The sequence below is a fragment of the Panthera onca genome, chromosome C1 (genome assembly GCF_046562875.1).
Source record: "Panthera onca isolate mPanOnc1 chromosome C1, mPanOnc1 haplotype 2, whole genome shotgun sequence".
In the NCBI taxonomy this organism is placed as follows: domain Eukaryota; kingdom Metazoa; phylum Chordata; class Mammalia; order Carnivora; family Felidae; genus Panthera; species Panthera onca.
In genome coordinates this window covers 60382392-60399311 of record NC_138346.1, presented here as the reverse complement: position 1 = coordinate 60399311, position 16920 = coordinate 60382392, and the positions used below count along the sequence as shown (strand labels likewise).

General features: G+C 41.4%; 1 protein-coding gene across 8 annotated transcripts in view; it reads left to right on the top strand.

Moving 5' to 3' along the window:
• RAPGEF4 (Rap guanine nucleotide exchange factor 4) overlaps positions 1-16920 on the top strand; it is a 289302-nt gene that overhangs the window by 156883 nt on the left and 115499 nt on the right. For 7 of the 8 annotated variants that reach the window (XM_060621676.3, XM_060621675.3, XM_060621679.3 and 4 more), the window contains 2 exons: positions 5694-5766; positions 10318-10337. In XM_060621676.3, coding sequence (XP_060477659.1) covers positions 5694-5766; positions 10318-10337 — 93 coding nt within the window. The remainder of the gene's footprint in view (positions 1-5693; positions 5767-10317; positions 10338-16920) is intronic. The other variant, XM_060621677.2, reaches the window with a different exon arrangement.

Genomic DNA, 16920 nt, shown 5'->3' with positions numbered 1-16920 from the left:
TCTTGATTAATCCTTGGTTGCATTGTTGTTGTCGTTGTTGTTGTCGTTGTTGTTGTTGTTGCTGTTAGCAGCAGCAGCAAGTATTTATTAAGTGCCTAATATGCGCTGGGCACTTTTATAGATTTTATTTCATATCCTCCCAATGGTCCTGAAAGATGAGACTCTTCACCCAGGCAACTGAAGTAACCAACTTCCTCAAGTTTACACAGGTAGCATGTGGTAGGATCAGAATTAAGACCTGGTTCTTGTATGATTCCGATGTCTGCGTGCTTTTCATAACATCAGAGGTTCTTGGTTTTTTCCACTGAAGTTCTCCAAATGCAGAGGAAATCAATACATACTGCCTGGGGTCTAGACCCTTTGTAGCTAGAAGTAGCCAGCAGCAAGCTCAAAATTTCTTTGATGTCTCATGCTTTAATCTTTAAAATTTATGCAAATTTAGCTTTCTACTCCATAATATAAAAGTATAAAAGTAATCCTTTAAACTACTTGACATAGAAGCTCTTCCTGGAGCTTACATTTTATTCTGTTAACCCCTCTTGCACCCCCTTTTGCCCTGCTGTGTTCCATTCCAGGGCTCTGTACACCTTTTGAGACGGTCCACAATGCACTGTGGTGCATCTCTGTTAAATTCTCAGTACGAATTTTGTTGATAAACCTTTCAGGTACAGAGCAACCTGTCACTCGGCCAATTCTCAACCATAGGAGTCTTTCTAACAGAGGGTAGAATCCTTAATACCTCGTAGACAAATCCTAAATTGGTCTTTGTTGATTCTTTACAGAGATCTTTGAGTGACATCTCTGGCTGAAAGTTCAGGGATTAGTCTTGTGATTTGTAAACTTCTATTTTTTAGAAGCGAAAGTCATCTTTCAGATGAAATTGCTTTTAGAACTCTAATTTATAAAACAGTTACAAGGGAAGACACTCTAGTTGCCATAGGGGCTGAGGTTTTGTTTGCATGGTACGCTTGCCTGAGGGTCCTCCAACCCACCAGAGTTCTTCCCAAGGAACCCTTGATCTAATTTAGAGCACCCACTTTATGGAGGATATTGAAGTCAGAGAGCTCAGAAGACTTGTCAGATTGACCCAGATGACTAGTGACAAAGCCAGGAGCAGATCCTAAGAACGAGTCCTACCGAATTCTTCTAAGACCCTGGAAGACCCTTGTGGTTCTCTTGTCATGTGAATAACTGATTTCCTAACTGCCCTCAGAGTTCATGCAGGGCTAGGGAGTGGGAACTGTTGAACAATCCTCCAGCTAGGGCCCTTACACAGTGAGGATCTGTGTCTGTGGCAGTTAAAGGTATAGCTCTTTCCCAGGTGCATGTGGTAATTTTAAAATGATTGAGTGATGGTGGAAGCCTAAAAAAATAAAATAAAATAAAATAAAATAAAATAAAATAAAATAAAATAAAATAAAATAAAATAAAATAAAATAATAAAATAAAATAAAATAAAATGATTGAGTGAGGGCATTTCAATTATTGATGTGTTAGAATGTGTTGGGGTCCAGGGAAAGGTTTTGCAGGGAGAGGTCAACCGGGGCCCCAGGAGGACATTGTCAAGGGACTGAACTGGGCCACTGCACACCCCCAGCAGCCAGGGTGTGGGAGGCATGTGCGAGTGACGTTGAGTAAACACCATAAACACCATGTTCCAGAGGTGCTGGGTCACCTCTGGAGAGCTGCTGACTCAGGTTAAAGCTGACCTTGTGCTGACTTTCATATGGGAGTCTTGGTGAATTCCCTTCAGTTTCAGTCTGTTACTCAGAAAGCATGGCATGGCTTTAAACGTCTATGAAGAGACCAACCACCCCACAATTTAGGTTTACTAATCCATTCATCTCTCGTTTTTCAATTCATCACTTGAGCACCAATAAGCGCGATAAAAGGTAGCCCATTCCCGCACCCTGGGGAATCCTCCATTTCCCCACTCTGAAAGATTTTATAGTCAAAGCGAATTATTCCCAACTCCACATGTTTAAGAGAGAAGGGCTGTCTGCTCATTCCACTGCCGTCGTTATCCCTTTCTGTATGCCACTGCAAGCCAGTGCCGCCAGTCTGGCCCCAGGCAGACAGCCACAGTGGGTGATGAACAGGGAAAACTAAGTCCCTCTCCCATGTGACCTTCAGCCACCTAGATCTCTTTCCCAGAGGCAGTCGTTCATACTACTTTCTTGTGCATGTGTCCAGAGATAGGCTATGCATTTACAAATCCTTATAAATATTCACATATGCACATGTATTCTTTTATCATCACAAAATGGTAGCATACAGTGCTGTGTTTCACCTTTTTTAAATTTCACAATATATTGTGGAGATCATTCTTTTTTTTTTTTTTTTTAATGTTTATTTTTTGAGAGGGAGAGAGACAGAGCATGAGCAAGGGAAGGGCAGCAAGAGAGGGAGACACAGAATCCAAAGCAGGATCCAGGCTCCGAGCTGTCGGCACAGAGCCCGACGTGGGGCCCGAACTCACAAACTGTGAAATCATGACCTGAGCTGAAGTCAGACGCTTAACCGACTGAGCCCCCCGTGCACCCCTGGAGACTATTCTATATCAGCAGGTAGTGCTGCTTCGTTCATGGCTACATAATATTCCAACATCATCTATTCATCAGGAAATAACCCATCTTTACTTATCAGGAAGTAGCCCAGGTGCCATCTACTTGTGGACATCTGAGTTATTTTCTGTTTGAGGCTGTTATTTTGTCTGCTATTACCAACAGATATGCCTGTCTGCCTATGTATTCAGGTATTTCAGGAGGTCCTATTTCTGCCCTCTAAGGGAGGGTCTTTCCTCAAAGGAAATACAGATTTTTAAATGTGATGGATGCTTCTAAACTGCCTTCCTCGGAGGTTGCATCATTTTACATTCCCGTAAGCAATGTCTGAGATCACCAATTGTACGTTAGTAAATTTTTTGAAGCTTTGCCAAGTCTGACAAGTAAAAAAGGACATGGCACTCTGTAGTTTTAATGTGCCTTTCTGTCGTGAATGAGGTTCAGCATCTTTTCAGACGACAGGTTCTTTTGTAGACTGTTTTTTAAGTGGTGCTTGGAAGATGACATGCTGCCCGAAGACCAAGCTGTATGCAGATTATATGCAAATCATTTAGGAGTCCCAATTTTCTGGCACAGGTTTTATTTCCGTGAGCTGTTTTTATCCTGATTGGTATAGAGTGCTCTGCACTATGCTACACAAGAAATCAATTTCCCTGATTATGCAGATGTTTTCTAAAAAGTGTCCCATCAATTTTGAAAGGCTGGCTTCTTATGTGTAGGTATTAATATTTCAACCCTGTTTTTGCAATCTTCACTATGCCAAAAGTTGTTCTACTAAGACCGATGTTGTCTTATTAAAGTACTTTATAAATTCAATTCAGCAATGACATTTATGAAACATAAATTTGAACATCAAATGGATATTATGGAAATGTTACATTTCTTAGTTGTGATAGTGACATTGTAGTTTTGTTTGATGTATCTGAAATATTTATGGATCAAATGATATGATATCTGGGATTTGCTTCAAAATAATTCTGGAAAGGGCAGGTGGATAGGAGTGTAGAGGAAACAACATTGGTCATGAGTTAATAATTATTGAGGCTAGATGTTAGGTATGTGTTATTCTGTTTTTATATATGTTTGAAATTCTCCATAAAATTTCTAAAATTCGACAGATAAGTGTTTAGTTCATATTAGGCGTAAGCCATGGTGCTCTATGTTGCAGGAGATTCATATTAGGCATAAGCCATGGTGCTCTATGTTGCAGGAGATAGACACTTCATAAGTGCAAAGGGCCCATCTACTTATTTTCTGCAGGAAGCCCAGTGCCTGGGACATTGTCTGCACATAGTAGGTGTTTAATGCATGCATGTCCTGAAAACTAGCCCACCTTCTGCTCTCCAGAGGGTTGTTCTATTTTCTGTTACCAGGAGCAACAGCCATAATGATGTGCTCCATGAACGAACAAGCAACAGACCAAGTGCTATGGAGCTGAAAGAAGGCAAAGGCCTGTTCACTTAGGGGTCAGGGGGTGCTTCCGTGGAGCTCATGGGAACTGGCATAGAGGTGCCTGAGACAAAGAACATCCGCTGCATCCGAAACAACATTTATAAGCAAAGCAGATTGCTCCTTTAACTTAACATGGATTATTTCTTTTAAGAGCCTGGTAAGGAGTTGCTAACAATAAGAAGAACTCAAAAGGCTGTGGGGGGGGGGGGGGTCACAAAACCTTCTTAGAACACATACCAGTCCCCATCTGCTCTCTGTGAGCCTGTTTTGTTCGGAGTCCAGCATAATATCATGCCCAGAAATGTGTTTAATCAGTGCTCTCTCATGAGGAAGAAGAGTGGATGGTGTCATAAGAAAGAAGAGAATCAGAACTGAGAAGCTATCAAAGGAAATGTCAGGAATTCAGGGTGATAGATTAGTCCTGTGGGTATGTTTGAGTGATTAGTTAACTCAGAGGCAGGGAAAATCGTGATTTTTAATGTTTGCATGCAGGTGTTAGTATAGTTGCTTCAGAGTGAGAAGAAAAAAGGATTAAAAAAAAGAAAAAAAGCTAGTCACATCTTGACTAGAAGAAGGCTCTTTTGAGAAATCATCAATGTTACATTACAAACACCATTCACATCTACCAAATGGGCCAGATGGTTGCTCAAACACTGCATGTCGCCAGCTGCCCATTGCTACAGATGAAGGCTTTTCTGCTGACGTCTGTGTAACCCACAAACACATTATAGAGTGTTGATTCTTTTGATGCCATTTAACACTTATGTGTCATCATAATTATAAACCATAAATATACATGACACCATGCAATAAATAAAATTGCCTGGCTTTCATTCTGAGAGGGGAGGAGGCTGTATTTATTACCTGAGAAGACAGGATGTCTAATGTCTATTTTCCATTCTTTGTAAATGTCATCCCTCTCTCAGTGGATGGTCTAAAAGGCTTTCTGCTCACCAAGCCTTATTCCTTCAAAACAGCACAGACTCTGGGGGCTCATCGATGTCACTGAGCCCCAGGTTTTAAGGCATGCCTGGACCAAAAGCCAGGGGATTCAATTCAGAGGAATCCAAATAGTCCTAAATGAAGTCAAACCATTCTATTTGACAACATACCGAAAGTTCTGTAGGGGTCACATAACGGGCAGGTGTACAGAGTAAAAGAAGCAGGTAAATGGAAGCGAATCAGCTTCTTTCAAAACTGACGTTTTCCAGAGATGCGTTTCTTTTTACTTTGAAAGAAAGCTGATTCAGTACCATTCACCTATTAAGAAGGCAGCACAATTATTTGTATCTGCATCTATAAAAACCAAGTGTCTGTGCCTTCCACAAAAACCCAAGCATGTGTTTGCTGGAGTGAGAAGCAGGGCAAGAGGTGGAGGGAGGGTAGAAGCCCATGCAGTTGGGTTAGTCAGTAACGAGTACTTAAATGAACTGGCTGGGATGGTACCCCTGCCTGGGCCGGGGGCAGGGGGCACTTTCTGTCTCATCCAGGAAGACCTCTTATAACACAGCATCTTTATTTTAGACCACGGATCCCAGACAGCACGTTTCATGGCTCTATAAATACTCGAGTCAGATGCTTCCTGACACCCAACATTTCTGCTTTTTATTGTGTAAATAAATGAATGCCCCACGTGAGTCAATATCTGTGCATTGAGTTGACAATTTTGTCTTTCAGAAATATCGACAGTACATGGCAGGACTGCTGGCTCCTCCTTATGGTGTTATGGAAACGGGCTCTAACAATGACAGTAAGTGAAAAATGTGAACATTTTGCCTCTAAAAGTCCGTTGTGCGTTATGCGTTTTTATGTGACAAAAAATATGTCCTACACCAGCGTGACAGAGTAAGTCATCAGACTCTCGTGTGGCTAAACAGACTTGCCAGCCTACACTTGAGTCATTTTTAAAAACTGTTAATACGATATTATTTTGTGGTCTGACCTGCTAGAAGGAGGTGTGCTTTGGTACCAGATGGAACTTCATACTTCAAACGCTTTCCCAAAATCTCTTCATTTTATGGTGAATTCTAGTGTTTCTGTGCTCTTTGTAAAACGGGATTTATGAATTGTGTTTGTCTCAGCCACATCTAGACACCTGAGAGCCCCACCTCTTTTTGTTTTGATGCTCTTGGTCAAGGAGAGAAGCAGCGTGAGTCATTATTTATTCTTTGTAAATCACGGCCTCTTTAAATTCCAGGCCTTTGATGCGACCAGTCTCTGGCTGATCACAAAAAACGGGAAGTTTTTCTCTGTGGTACTTTCTTCTCATGAGTGTCCACTAGACTCAAAGAAGTCCTGAGTCTGTCTGTTCCCGCGTGTTGGGAGCACATCTTGAGCGCTTGTCACTGGCCCTGGGAGTTGCTCGTTGCCGAGTCCCCTTATTCGAACAGCCCTTGAGCCTATACGGGTGGCAAGGTGCCCAGGGCTGAGGTTTTTGGAGCTGTGGTACTTCAACAGCTAGACAGCGAGATGAACCAGGCAGAGCCTCCACGCCGCGGTCTTCTTTGTTGTTGTTGTTGTTGTTGTTGTTGTTGTTGTTGTTGAAGTAGGCTTCACACACCCAGTGCAGAGCCCAACGTGGGGCTTGAACTTAAGACCCTGAAATCAAGACCTGAGCTGGGATCAAAAGCCGGACACTTAACTGACTGAGCAGCCCAGGCGCCCCCCACACCAGGGTCTTCTGAGCGACAGTCACCCTTCAAATCCTCTCTGTAGCTCCTCCAGTCCCCACTGACTGCCAGCCTTGTCACTCTCAGGTGATCCCCCTCCCCGCTTGACCAAGATCGTAAGGGGACTTCCTCACACTCCTTGCCCTCCATGTCACAGTTCCTGTGTAGCCTCTGCCCTGTCTCTGTTTCTCTTTTGTCCTTGGGGTGGGGAGCGAGCAGGAAGACAAGGGCTCTCTTTCCTTTCCTTTCCTCCCCTGTGCATGATTTTTCTTTCCTGGCTGAGGTAAGGATGACTGGCTCATGAGGAGTCCTCCAGTTGAAATCCTAGCTGTGCTGTCTCCTATCTGTGTGACCTCAGGCAAGGCACTTAACCTCTCTGTGCCTCAGTTTCCTCACAAGATTGCTGGGAGGATTAAAGGAAGCAAAAGACATCAGGTGTTTAGCGGGTGCCAGGCATAGAGTAAGCACCCAAGTGATGTGAGCTATTGTTTCCTCACCCCCAGTCACTCTTCAGCCCCTAGATTCTGGCTTCTGCCCCACACCTCTGGACTCAAACCATCTAAAATCTCCAGCGACCAGCCAACACCAGACTCCGTCGTTAACATTCCCCATCGCTCTGACTTTGAGTAAGACTTTCCCTGTTCAGATTCCATTCTCCCTCGGTCCCCAGGCTCCACCACATCATCCTGGTTTTCTGGTATCTTGCTGGCCACTTGGCATCTTGTCTCTTTCACAGGTACTTCTTCCTCTCAGCTAGAAGTTTGGGTCCCACCCAAGAGTCCACCCTTGACTGTTTTTCTCTTTTGTTCTCTGTACTTTCCCCCTGACCATCCTTTCTTACAGTGGATACAGACTTCCCGAGCCAATACCTCTGCTTGATTGTTTCTGTGGTGGCCTAGCTTTCCAACGACTGCTGGTTCCCTTTCCACCTGGATGTTCTGCTGGCCTCTTAATGTCACAGTGTCAGTAACAGAACACATCCCGATTCCCACAAAACCCATCCCTTGTCCTGAAAGCCACATTTCCATTCCCATCTGCACTGTTCTCCTCCCATTCCAGGCTCTGAACCTCAACCATTTTGGAGTCCTCCCTTCTGTCACCTGTATGCACTGAGGTTAATCCCCCATCCTGTCCTTTGCTCCTTCCTTTGCAGGGTTCATGTTTTTTCCTTTCTGTTCCCTCTGCAGCCACCTGGCCAAGGGCCTCATCATTTTTGACCTGAGGGCAAGAATGACTCAACTGACTCTGAAGCTTCAGTATCTCGCCTTTGGTCTACCCTTCACCTGACTTATACCTGACTTCCACAGAACTTTTTAAATTTACTTTTTCTTGTGAAAAATTTCAAACATTTGGAATGATGTAGTTAATATCCATATCTTCATCACTTTAATATTTTAATACTTAAATATGGGTTTATTAATTGCTATATACACTTTAATATTTTAATATTAATATTTGCCTTATTTCCTTCTAATCACATACACACATTTCACCCCAAATTCTTTGGCAGGTATTTTTGAAAATAAAGACTTCTCCATGCACAACTACGACACCATTATCACACCTAATAACTGGTATGACTTTCCTTAATAACATCATCTGCTGAGTTCATATTCAGATTTTTCCCACTGAATGTCTTTATAGTTCTTTGCTCAAATTGGACTTCAAGGACCACGCTCTTGCATCTGATTTTTATGTTGTAAGTGTCTTTTCAGTTTGAACAGACCCTTCCCTCCTTTTTCCTCTGTTCAAAACACTTTTTTAATGTTTGAGAGAGAAAGAGCATAAGTTGGGGAGGAGCAGAGAGGGAGAGAGGGAGACACAGAATCCTTAGCAGGCTCCAGGCTCTGAGCTGTTAGCGCAGAGCCCGACATGGGCCTCAAACCCACGAACCGTGAGATCATGACCTGAGCTGAAGTCGGATGCTTAACCGACTGAGCCACCCAGGAGCCCCTTGAAACATTTTAATGATTGCCCACCGCTTGCCGCAGAAGGTCAAATTCCAAGATTCCTCATGTCTTAGCCCGACTTTCAAGTTCCTGCATGGCCCCAAATCATCTTTTCAGTATTATATCTCTACAGATACCCTAATTTCTAGTCACTCAGATAGTGTGATTTGTGCAACTGTGTATCTTATTGAAACTCCTAGAAAGGAAGTTTTTGTTATACCTCTATCTCCTCATACAATCAACTCCAGTCTTTTCAAAGGGTTGTTGAACACATGGATGGAATAATGAATGGATGGCTAGGATTCAAAGTTTCAAAGTGCTGACATTAGGCCACCCTTACTCCTTCTGACAGACTTGGGAACTGATGGCAAACATGCCCCTTAATACTCTCTCTGTCCCCCTGCTCCTGCCTGGGCTTTGATGTCCTGGTACTATCTCAGTTTGGGGCTCAAAGTTTAGTTAGGGAGCGTTTCCAGAATGTCTCTTCCACCCTTACCCATTCTGTGTACTTTACTGCTGCCTATTAAATTTTTTTAATTTTTAGAGAGAGAGAGAGTACACATGCGAGCAGGGGAGAGGGACAGAGGGGGGAGAGAGAGGGAGAGAGAGAAAGAGGGAGAGAGGGAGGGAGAGAATCCTAAGCAGGCTCCATGGTCACTGTGAAGCCCAATATGGGGCTCGATCCCATGACTCTGGGATCATGACCTGAGCTGAAAGCAAGAGTCAGGTGCTCAACTGACTGAGCCACCCAGGCACTCCTGCTGCTGCCTATTAAAGTGGGCACTCAGTTCTTTTAAAGCCAATTGTGTAAACCCTGTGCACTCCTTTATTAAACATAGAATGTGCTGTTTACTCAGAATTTGGATGTACTGTATTTTTACATCGCAGACCACCTCAGACTGGCCCAGGGGTAAGCCACACATACAAACCACCTGTGGTTCCATCTCCCAATATAAAGCCACTTGGAAGCATTAAGCTCTGCTGGGGCTGTGGACCTTCCAGTCTGGCTACCCTTATCATATGAGCCAGTGTTAACAGCCCCAAAGGAAGTGCAAAGGACCAGGGCCTGCCTGTGGCTCATGAAATGCTTGTAAATGAATGAACAAATGTGTAAATGGATGGATGATTAACTTTTTCACTGAGAAAACTGGGATACCCCTGGAAACAGACACTGCCATGCTCAGACCTGACTTGGAGGCAGCAGGAATTTGCTTTGCCCCAAATGGAATTTGTGTTCTGTGGTTTTTATGTAGGACTTGAAGCTAGGTTGAAATCCTTGGAGCATTGTGAGATAGTTTGAAAAGTAAAAATACAGTATGTGCAACCTTGAGAGTTGACATGTCTGTCCCAGATTCCGAGTGTTCTGGTACCTAACACAGAGGAATTAGTTGTTTGTATAGTATAAATGAATCAGAGATGGATTTTTACCTGTGATTTTTACGAGATTTTGTTGTTTGGCACACAGCCCCGCTCCTGATTCATTGATTTATGTATGTTACAGATTTTGGTGGGTGCTGCTATTTTTCTAAGCAGCACGATGTAAGTTTTGATGGAAACACAAATTGGAACCACCAAAATTTTACTTGGTTTGATTCAGCAAAGAATTTCAGTTCCATTTTACAGATTCGTCTTACAATTCATGCTCTCTCTCTTTCTTTCTCTCTTTCTCTCTCTTTCTTCTAGGGATTCCTGACAAGGAGAACGTGAGTAGCACCCTCTCTGCCTAGCTTCTAAACACTATCATAAGGTAAAAAAATAATTATAGTAACCCTACCAACAAAGAGAACTCTTCCATCCACATTCAACAGAGCGATAAATATTTTTCTAATCTTACTCTGGCATCTTTGGTGAGTCACTTTGAAATATGGGGGAGGAGAAGGTCGATTGCTCTGACATGGTCATCACATGTCCTTGATATTAACTGGTCTGAAGAAAGGTTATTCTAGGGACAAACAGTACAATTGCTGAGTGTTTTTCCTTTTCCCACGATGTATCCATGGCAGTAGACCAAATCATTACTTGAACAACATACAGAAAATTAGTTGTTTTTCCTTAGTAGTAATACAAAATATGAAATTCAGTGTCAGTTTGATTTTTTTAATTGTATTCAAGTACACGAATTCCAATCCTTCTCTTCGGAAGCTGCAAATAAGTAAGTGCTCTAATTGTTTAAGATAGACAGGTAAGAGAATAAGTTTAGGACAATCTCTTCACCAAGAACCAGTACCAGGTGCACATTTCAAGGATGGTACTGGTGCAATGGCATTGGCTTTGCATGCAAATAATAATAGTGTTAATTATATATTAACTAGAATCTAAATTTATTCAGCAACATGGAAGGGTTAGTGATGGAAGTGTATAGTGATTAACTTGAAGCCATGCTTGGTGGCTCTCTTAGATGTATCATTGTGTTCCTTGATTGCTCTACCCAAGTGGCAACATTACGGAATCATTACAGAACCTTTTCCTTTCCTTTCCCTGCTTTTGATCCTGTGTCTGTGGACAAAGATATCATCTTAATTCAATTCAAACTATTTGTATCCCTTTTCCGAGATCTTACTCTAGCTTTCCTTAGGTCTTCTTTTCATAATGTTAGTTTCAAGGGCTGGTTGGGAATTCTGGCCCACTGTTGTACCACCACAGATTTGGGTTCCAGACCCAGCAATGTCACTTAAAATGTCACACCAAAATTTCACTTGGTGTGGTTCAGCAGAGAATTTCAATTCCTAACTGTGGGCCTTACACAAGCTACTTGACTTCTCTAAACATCTTTGCTTCATCTTTATTTATTTTTTTAAGTTTATTATTTATCTTAAGAGAGAGAGAGAGCGGGAGAGGGGCAGAAAGAGAGGAAGAGAGAACATCCCAAGGAGGCTCCATGCTGTCAGCACAGAGCCCAATGCAGGGCTCAAACTCACAAACCATGAGATCACAACCTAAGCCAAAATCAAGAGTTGGGCACTTACCTGACTGAGCCGACCAGGCACCCCTCTTCCCCTCATCCATAAATGTGGATGTTAGTTGTGACCACCTTAAATCCATTATGAATATTGAATGGGATAATCTGTGGAGAGCATAGAGACGAGTCCAATAGAGCTCAGTAAATGTTAAGACTATTACTGTCATTATTATTTTCTCGAGACTTGTATCATTTTCTCAAGATCTTTCTCCACTGAAAAATATCCTATTCTATATGAAGTAACTGTTCTTTTGCCTTTTATGGTTCTCCTTAAAATTCCTTCTGCAATGAGTCTTTCTGTTGATCTTTTGCTATTAAAATATATACATATATTCAAAAAAATATATATAACATATATATTATATATAACATATGTATCTTTGTAGGTTGAGCAAAGCTCTAGATAATCAGGTTCATGGAAAGCCAAAGCACGAGCCTTTAGAGTCTAAACTAACAAACTCATCCTGCCACAATTTTGGATACGGATGTCCCAAAGCACTCCAAAACAAGTAATACACAGATCACTAGCCAAGTAAAGAAGATGAAAGAGTCTGGTGCTTCCTCATCAAGGAACCATCAGTGATGTGGAGGCCAGAGACAGAATGGCCAAGCCATAGGAGGTCTAAGATGTTCTAAGCTTCAAAAGGAAGCTCTGTCTCTCTTAGGCCCCTCGTGACCTTTAGGTTGGACCTCCCTGCAGTGGGACAACAGGCACAATGTTCTAAGCAGAGGCATACCAGCTGTCATCATGTAGCTCACTTCGTGACAAAATAGGAATTTGAAGTTTATAGGAAGTCGGACACATTGAATTGTTACCAGTATATTGCCCTTGAAGATTTAGGGGCTAGGCTGTCTCCCCACTATCAGTTGTAGTGGATGTTTATTTGTATTTACGTGGGTAATTCATTCTATGTCAAATTCTCTAACAAACAGAAAAGCACCCTTTTTCTCCATCAGCAAATTGAGTGGATGTAATGTCACCATATGCTTTTAAGAAAGCTCTTCAATGCCATCAGTCAAAGTAAGGCAAATGAGATGAAAGACATTCATGAATAGAGTCAAAGCTCTAGAAAGATAAAAAGAAGCTTAAGAGCCTTAAAGTGGTGTTAATTGAAATTTTTCCTTTATAAGAGACAAGTTGTGTTATGATGATTTCTTTTATCCTTTACCTCTGTTAACTACACGTGGGGTGATCGTATATTCCCTTTATGTTTCTAAATAGCAATAACATGCCTGTGGACCAAAATAAAAGCACTTAGACTATTATTGTTTCGGTGTCCAGCAGCTTCTTTGTGTAGAGAATATAGTCTCCTTTTCAGTTCCTACTCTTGATTTCATTAATCATCATGTTTAACTTTAACCAAATACTTAGGCGTCAGTAAGTGGTGTTTTAGCTGCCTCTTAGCTCTATTTTATTTCCAGACACAGTCTCACCTTGCATAAAAAGAACTTTCTTTTCATCAATTGCACTTTCATAGAAACAAATGGGCTGGCAGTTAACTTGCTGGATTATTTTGTTTACTGCTTACTGTAATTGATAGGGACATCATTTAACTTTAGATGACACAGGGTACTGGAACCTATAAAATAATTAATAAAATATTAGAAAAATGAGGGGCACCTGGATGGCTCAGTTGATTAAGTGTCTGACTTCAGCTCAGGTCATGATCTCGTGGTTCATGAGTTCAGGCCCTGTGTCCTGCTCTGTGTTGACAGCTCAGAGCCTGGAGCCTGCTTTAGATTCTGTGTCTCCCTCTTTCTCTCTGCCCCCTCCTGCTCATGCTCTGTCTCTCTCTCAAAAATAAATAAACATTTAAAAAAGATTAAAAAGAAAAAGAAAAATGACTATTTGGCCAATAAAGTAGACTATTTTGATAGGGTTATGATTGTTTGGGGCTGTTGGTTTTATAAATAAATTCTCTTTGATCTGTTTAAGTTGTAATTAATCTGTCTTCTGTCTGTGCCCTGTTGAATGACCATGTTTAACACAGAAGCTAAAACTCACAACTACAAGAAAGCTTTATAGTTGAAAGTTACAGCTGCCCTTTGGAGGAATGTACTTGTCTAAAATTTTCTGCTACTTATGTAGATTTTGTTCCTTATTGTGCTCCATCCTTTTGACAGGCGATTGCTATGGAGTTATGTAATTTTAGAAGTTTATCCTTTTCTTCCTCAAAGTAGAAGGAGCCAGAAAATAGACTCAGGAAGATATCACAAAGTAATCCCATTTCCTTATTTATAAACATCTAGTTTCCAAAAGGATCATCTGAGGTCCCATTTTTTTTTAAGGCAGTTACAGTGTTGACAGTGTGATTAGTGAGGTTCCTACTAAATATGGAAGAGTACTTTCCCAATATAAAACACTAATCAGTTCAATAATTCAGTCAGTTATGGAAACAGCCCAAGTGTCCATCGACTGATGAATGCAAAAAGAAGATGTGGTGTTATATATATACACACTGGAATATTACTCAGCTATTAAATGGAATCTTGCCATTTGCAATATAGATGAATCTAAGAGTATAATGCTAAGCGAAATATGTCTGTCAGAAAAAGACAAATACCATACAATTTCACTCATATGTGTACTTTAAGAAACAAAACAAACAACAAAGGGGTAAAACGAGAGACAGACAAAAACCAAGATACAGACTCTTAACTATAGTGAGCAAATTGACAGTTAGCAGAGGGGAGGTGGGTAGGGGGATGGGTGAAATAGGTGATGGGGATTAAGGGGCGCACTTGCTGTGATGACCACGGGGGGTTGTATGGAAGTGTTGAATCACTATAGTGTACACCTGAAACTAATATTACACTGTATGCTAACTGGAATTTAAATAAAATATTTAAAAAAAAAACATGAATCAACTTAGAGCTCAATGGTTTCCTCAGCACTAGATGAACTGGATGCTACCAATTAGTAACGAGCAAGCTTGGGGGTCTTGTAAAACTATTTGGTAGGTCTTATTTTAAGAAGATGACTGAAATCAGGAGTTTGTCAAACTTTAAAAAATCATGGGTCATTTATATAAAGAATAATTTTTGGCATCTATTATAAAGACATAGGTTTTAAGTGGCAAATAGGGGAGATATAATTTACACAGCTTGAAAATTCTCATTAAGGTGACAACAATAAGAAGAAAATAGCTATTAGGGTGAAAAGGATAGGAATTTCAGGCATTTTTTGGGAATATAATAACATTTATTGGTGCTCTTTTTTAAGGTTAAAGAAAACCAAAATATTTCCCACTTATTAAATAAAAACATCTTATTTTACCATTATAGATGGGCTATGATTCTGGGCCAGATGAAGAAAAGGGAAACTGTGTATCCTCATACAAACTTAAAATATAAAAACAACAACAACAACAACTTAGATAACCCCCTAAAAACCCTGTAAAACCTTTCAACTCCAGCTTTAGAACACCTGCTGAATTCAAACCAACATTTTCTGTGAAACCATTTTTAAAGTCCTGCTTTAAAACGTGACTGATACACGTCCAGAGCTTATCAAGACATCTTGGCCAGAGTTCACAGGTTTACTGCCAGCAGCCAGTTCTCTCTGTTCTGGGGTGAGGATGGCTAGCTAGTGCTGTCACCGCCATGCAATGACACATCCTTTAACTGGCCAAAGGCGCGAGGCTCTGCAAAGGAGGGCACACCAACCACACGCAAGGGACAGAAAACCCTAAGCCTGCTCATTTTGATTTGAAAGGACAAAGCACTTATCACTCAAGTGAAGATTAGATGTGACAGTGTTGCTGGCTCCATCCCTCCCGTTGAGCATAAATATTCATTTCTCTAGCTGGCCTATTGGAACACATGGCTCAGGGAGCCAACACTTACTTTGCCCCGCCTCCTGCAAAAACACCGGTGACTTAATGTCCAAGGTGCCAAGGACAGCATCAGCTCTCGGTCTCTGAAGAAATGTTTGTGTTTGTGTTTGTGAGTTATGCATTTTATGGGGCAGAATGCCCTCGCTGAATCTCTTCCTGCTTTTGTCTCATCTGGTCCTCTGCCCTGTTATAAAAGCTGACGGTGCCTTCTCTGTCTCTAGCTCCTGCAGAGGTATATTGATTGAATTTTTAAGATGATGTATAATTGCCCTTTATCCAGATAGTGAACGGTAAATGTGGGTAACACTCTAAAAACCTGATCCCCCTCTTGCCAGTTAAGCTATGGGTTTGTGACCTCTGAATGTTCTCAGCAATGTTCACAAGACCGGCTTACCGTGAGTTTCCTGGACGAAAGGGCACTTATTGGGGTGCATTGGGGTGGTGGTTCATTCATATAGTTTAGAGTTATTTTTATAATATTATGAACTTGGTGGATATTTCGGTGCTCTCATTTTGGTTTCTCTATGGTGCTTAGATTTCTTTAATGGAATAGAACTTTTTAATGTTGCTGCGATGCTTGTGGTTTCCTAGGGTTGCCACTGAGCTTTACCACATTTCACCCTGCTTGGAGTACATCCCCTCAGGCTTTTGTGTAATCAGAATTTGACTTGGGCAAGATATCACAGAGAACATCCAAGTGTTTAACTGTTTAAAATAGTGATAATACAAGAAACGAGATTCCCCAGTCTCTGAAGCCAACAGCGTCTTCCCTGCTCTCACGTTAAAAAATGGCATGGCCTGGGGCGCCTGGGTGGCGCAGTCGGTTAAGCGTCCGACTTCAGCCAGGTCACGATCTCGCGGTCCGTGAGTTCGAGCCCCGCGTCAGGCTCTGGGCTGATGGCTCGGATCCTGGAGCCTGTTTCCGATTCTGTGTCTCCCTCTCTCTCTCTGCCCCTCCCCCATTCATGCTCTGTCTCTCTCTGTCCCAAAAAAATAAAAAATAAATAAAAAACGTTGAAAAAAAAATTAAAAAAAAAAAAAAAATGGCATGGCCTTGAGGTGAGGCCCATATTGGCCGTGGTGCTGAGAATCAGTTCCATTAGCAGCAGGGGCAAGGAACACAATGTCATGTTGATAGTAATATACTATACTGCTGATTTCAAAGTCACGGGAGAGTATATTGCTGTCTCCAGAAATATTTTATCCTGTGCTACAGGCAATTATGTTCATCACCAGTAACTTTGGGCTGCTAGCACGTTATCTCAATTGATGGTGAGAATAAATTAGATGGTATCATTTTTGTTTGATGTATCTGAATTTTTATTGTTCTTGTTTTGAGAAATTGAAACCAAATTATTTGCTAAATATGTCTTATGTTTAGGAGAGAGAAGTCTGTAGTGTTCTCAGATTGGGTAAATTAATATAGTGATTACATGTCATTTAGGATTTGGATCCTTTTCTAATAACAATTCTGTGTCAAATAGATATTAA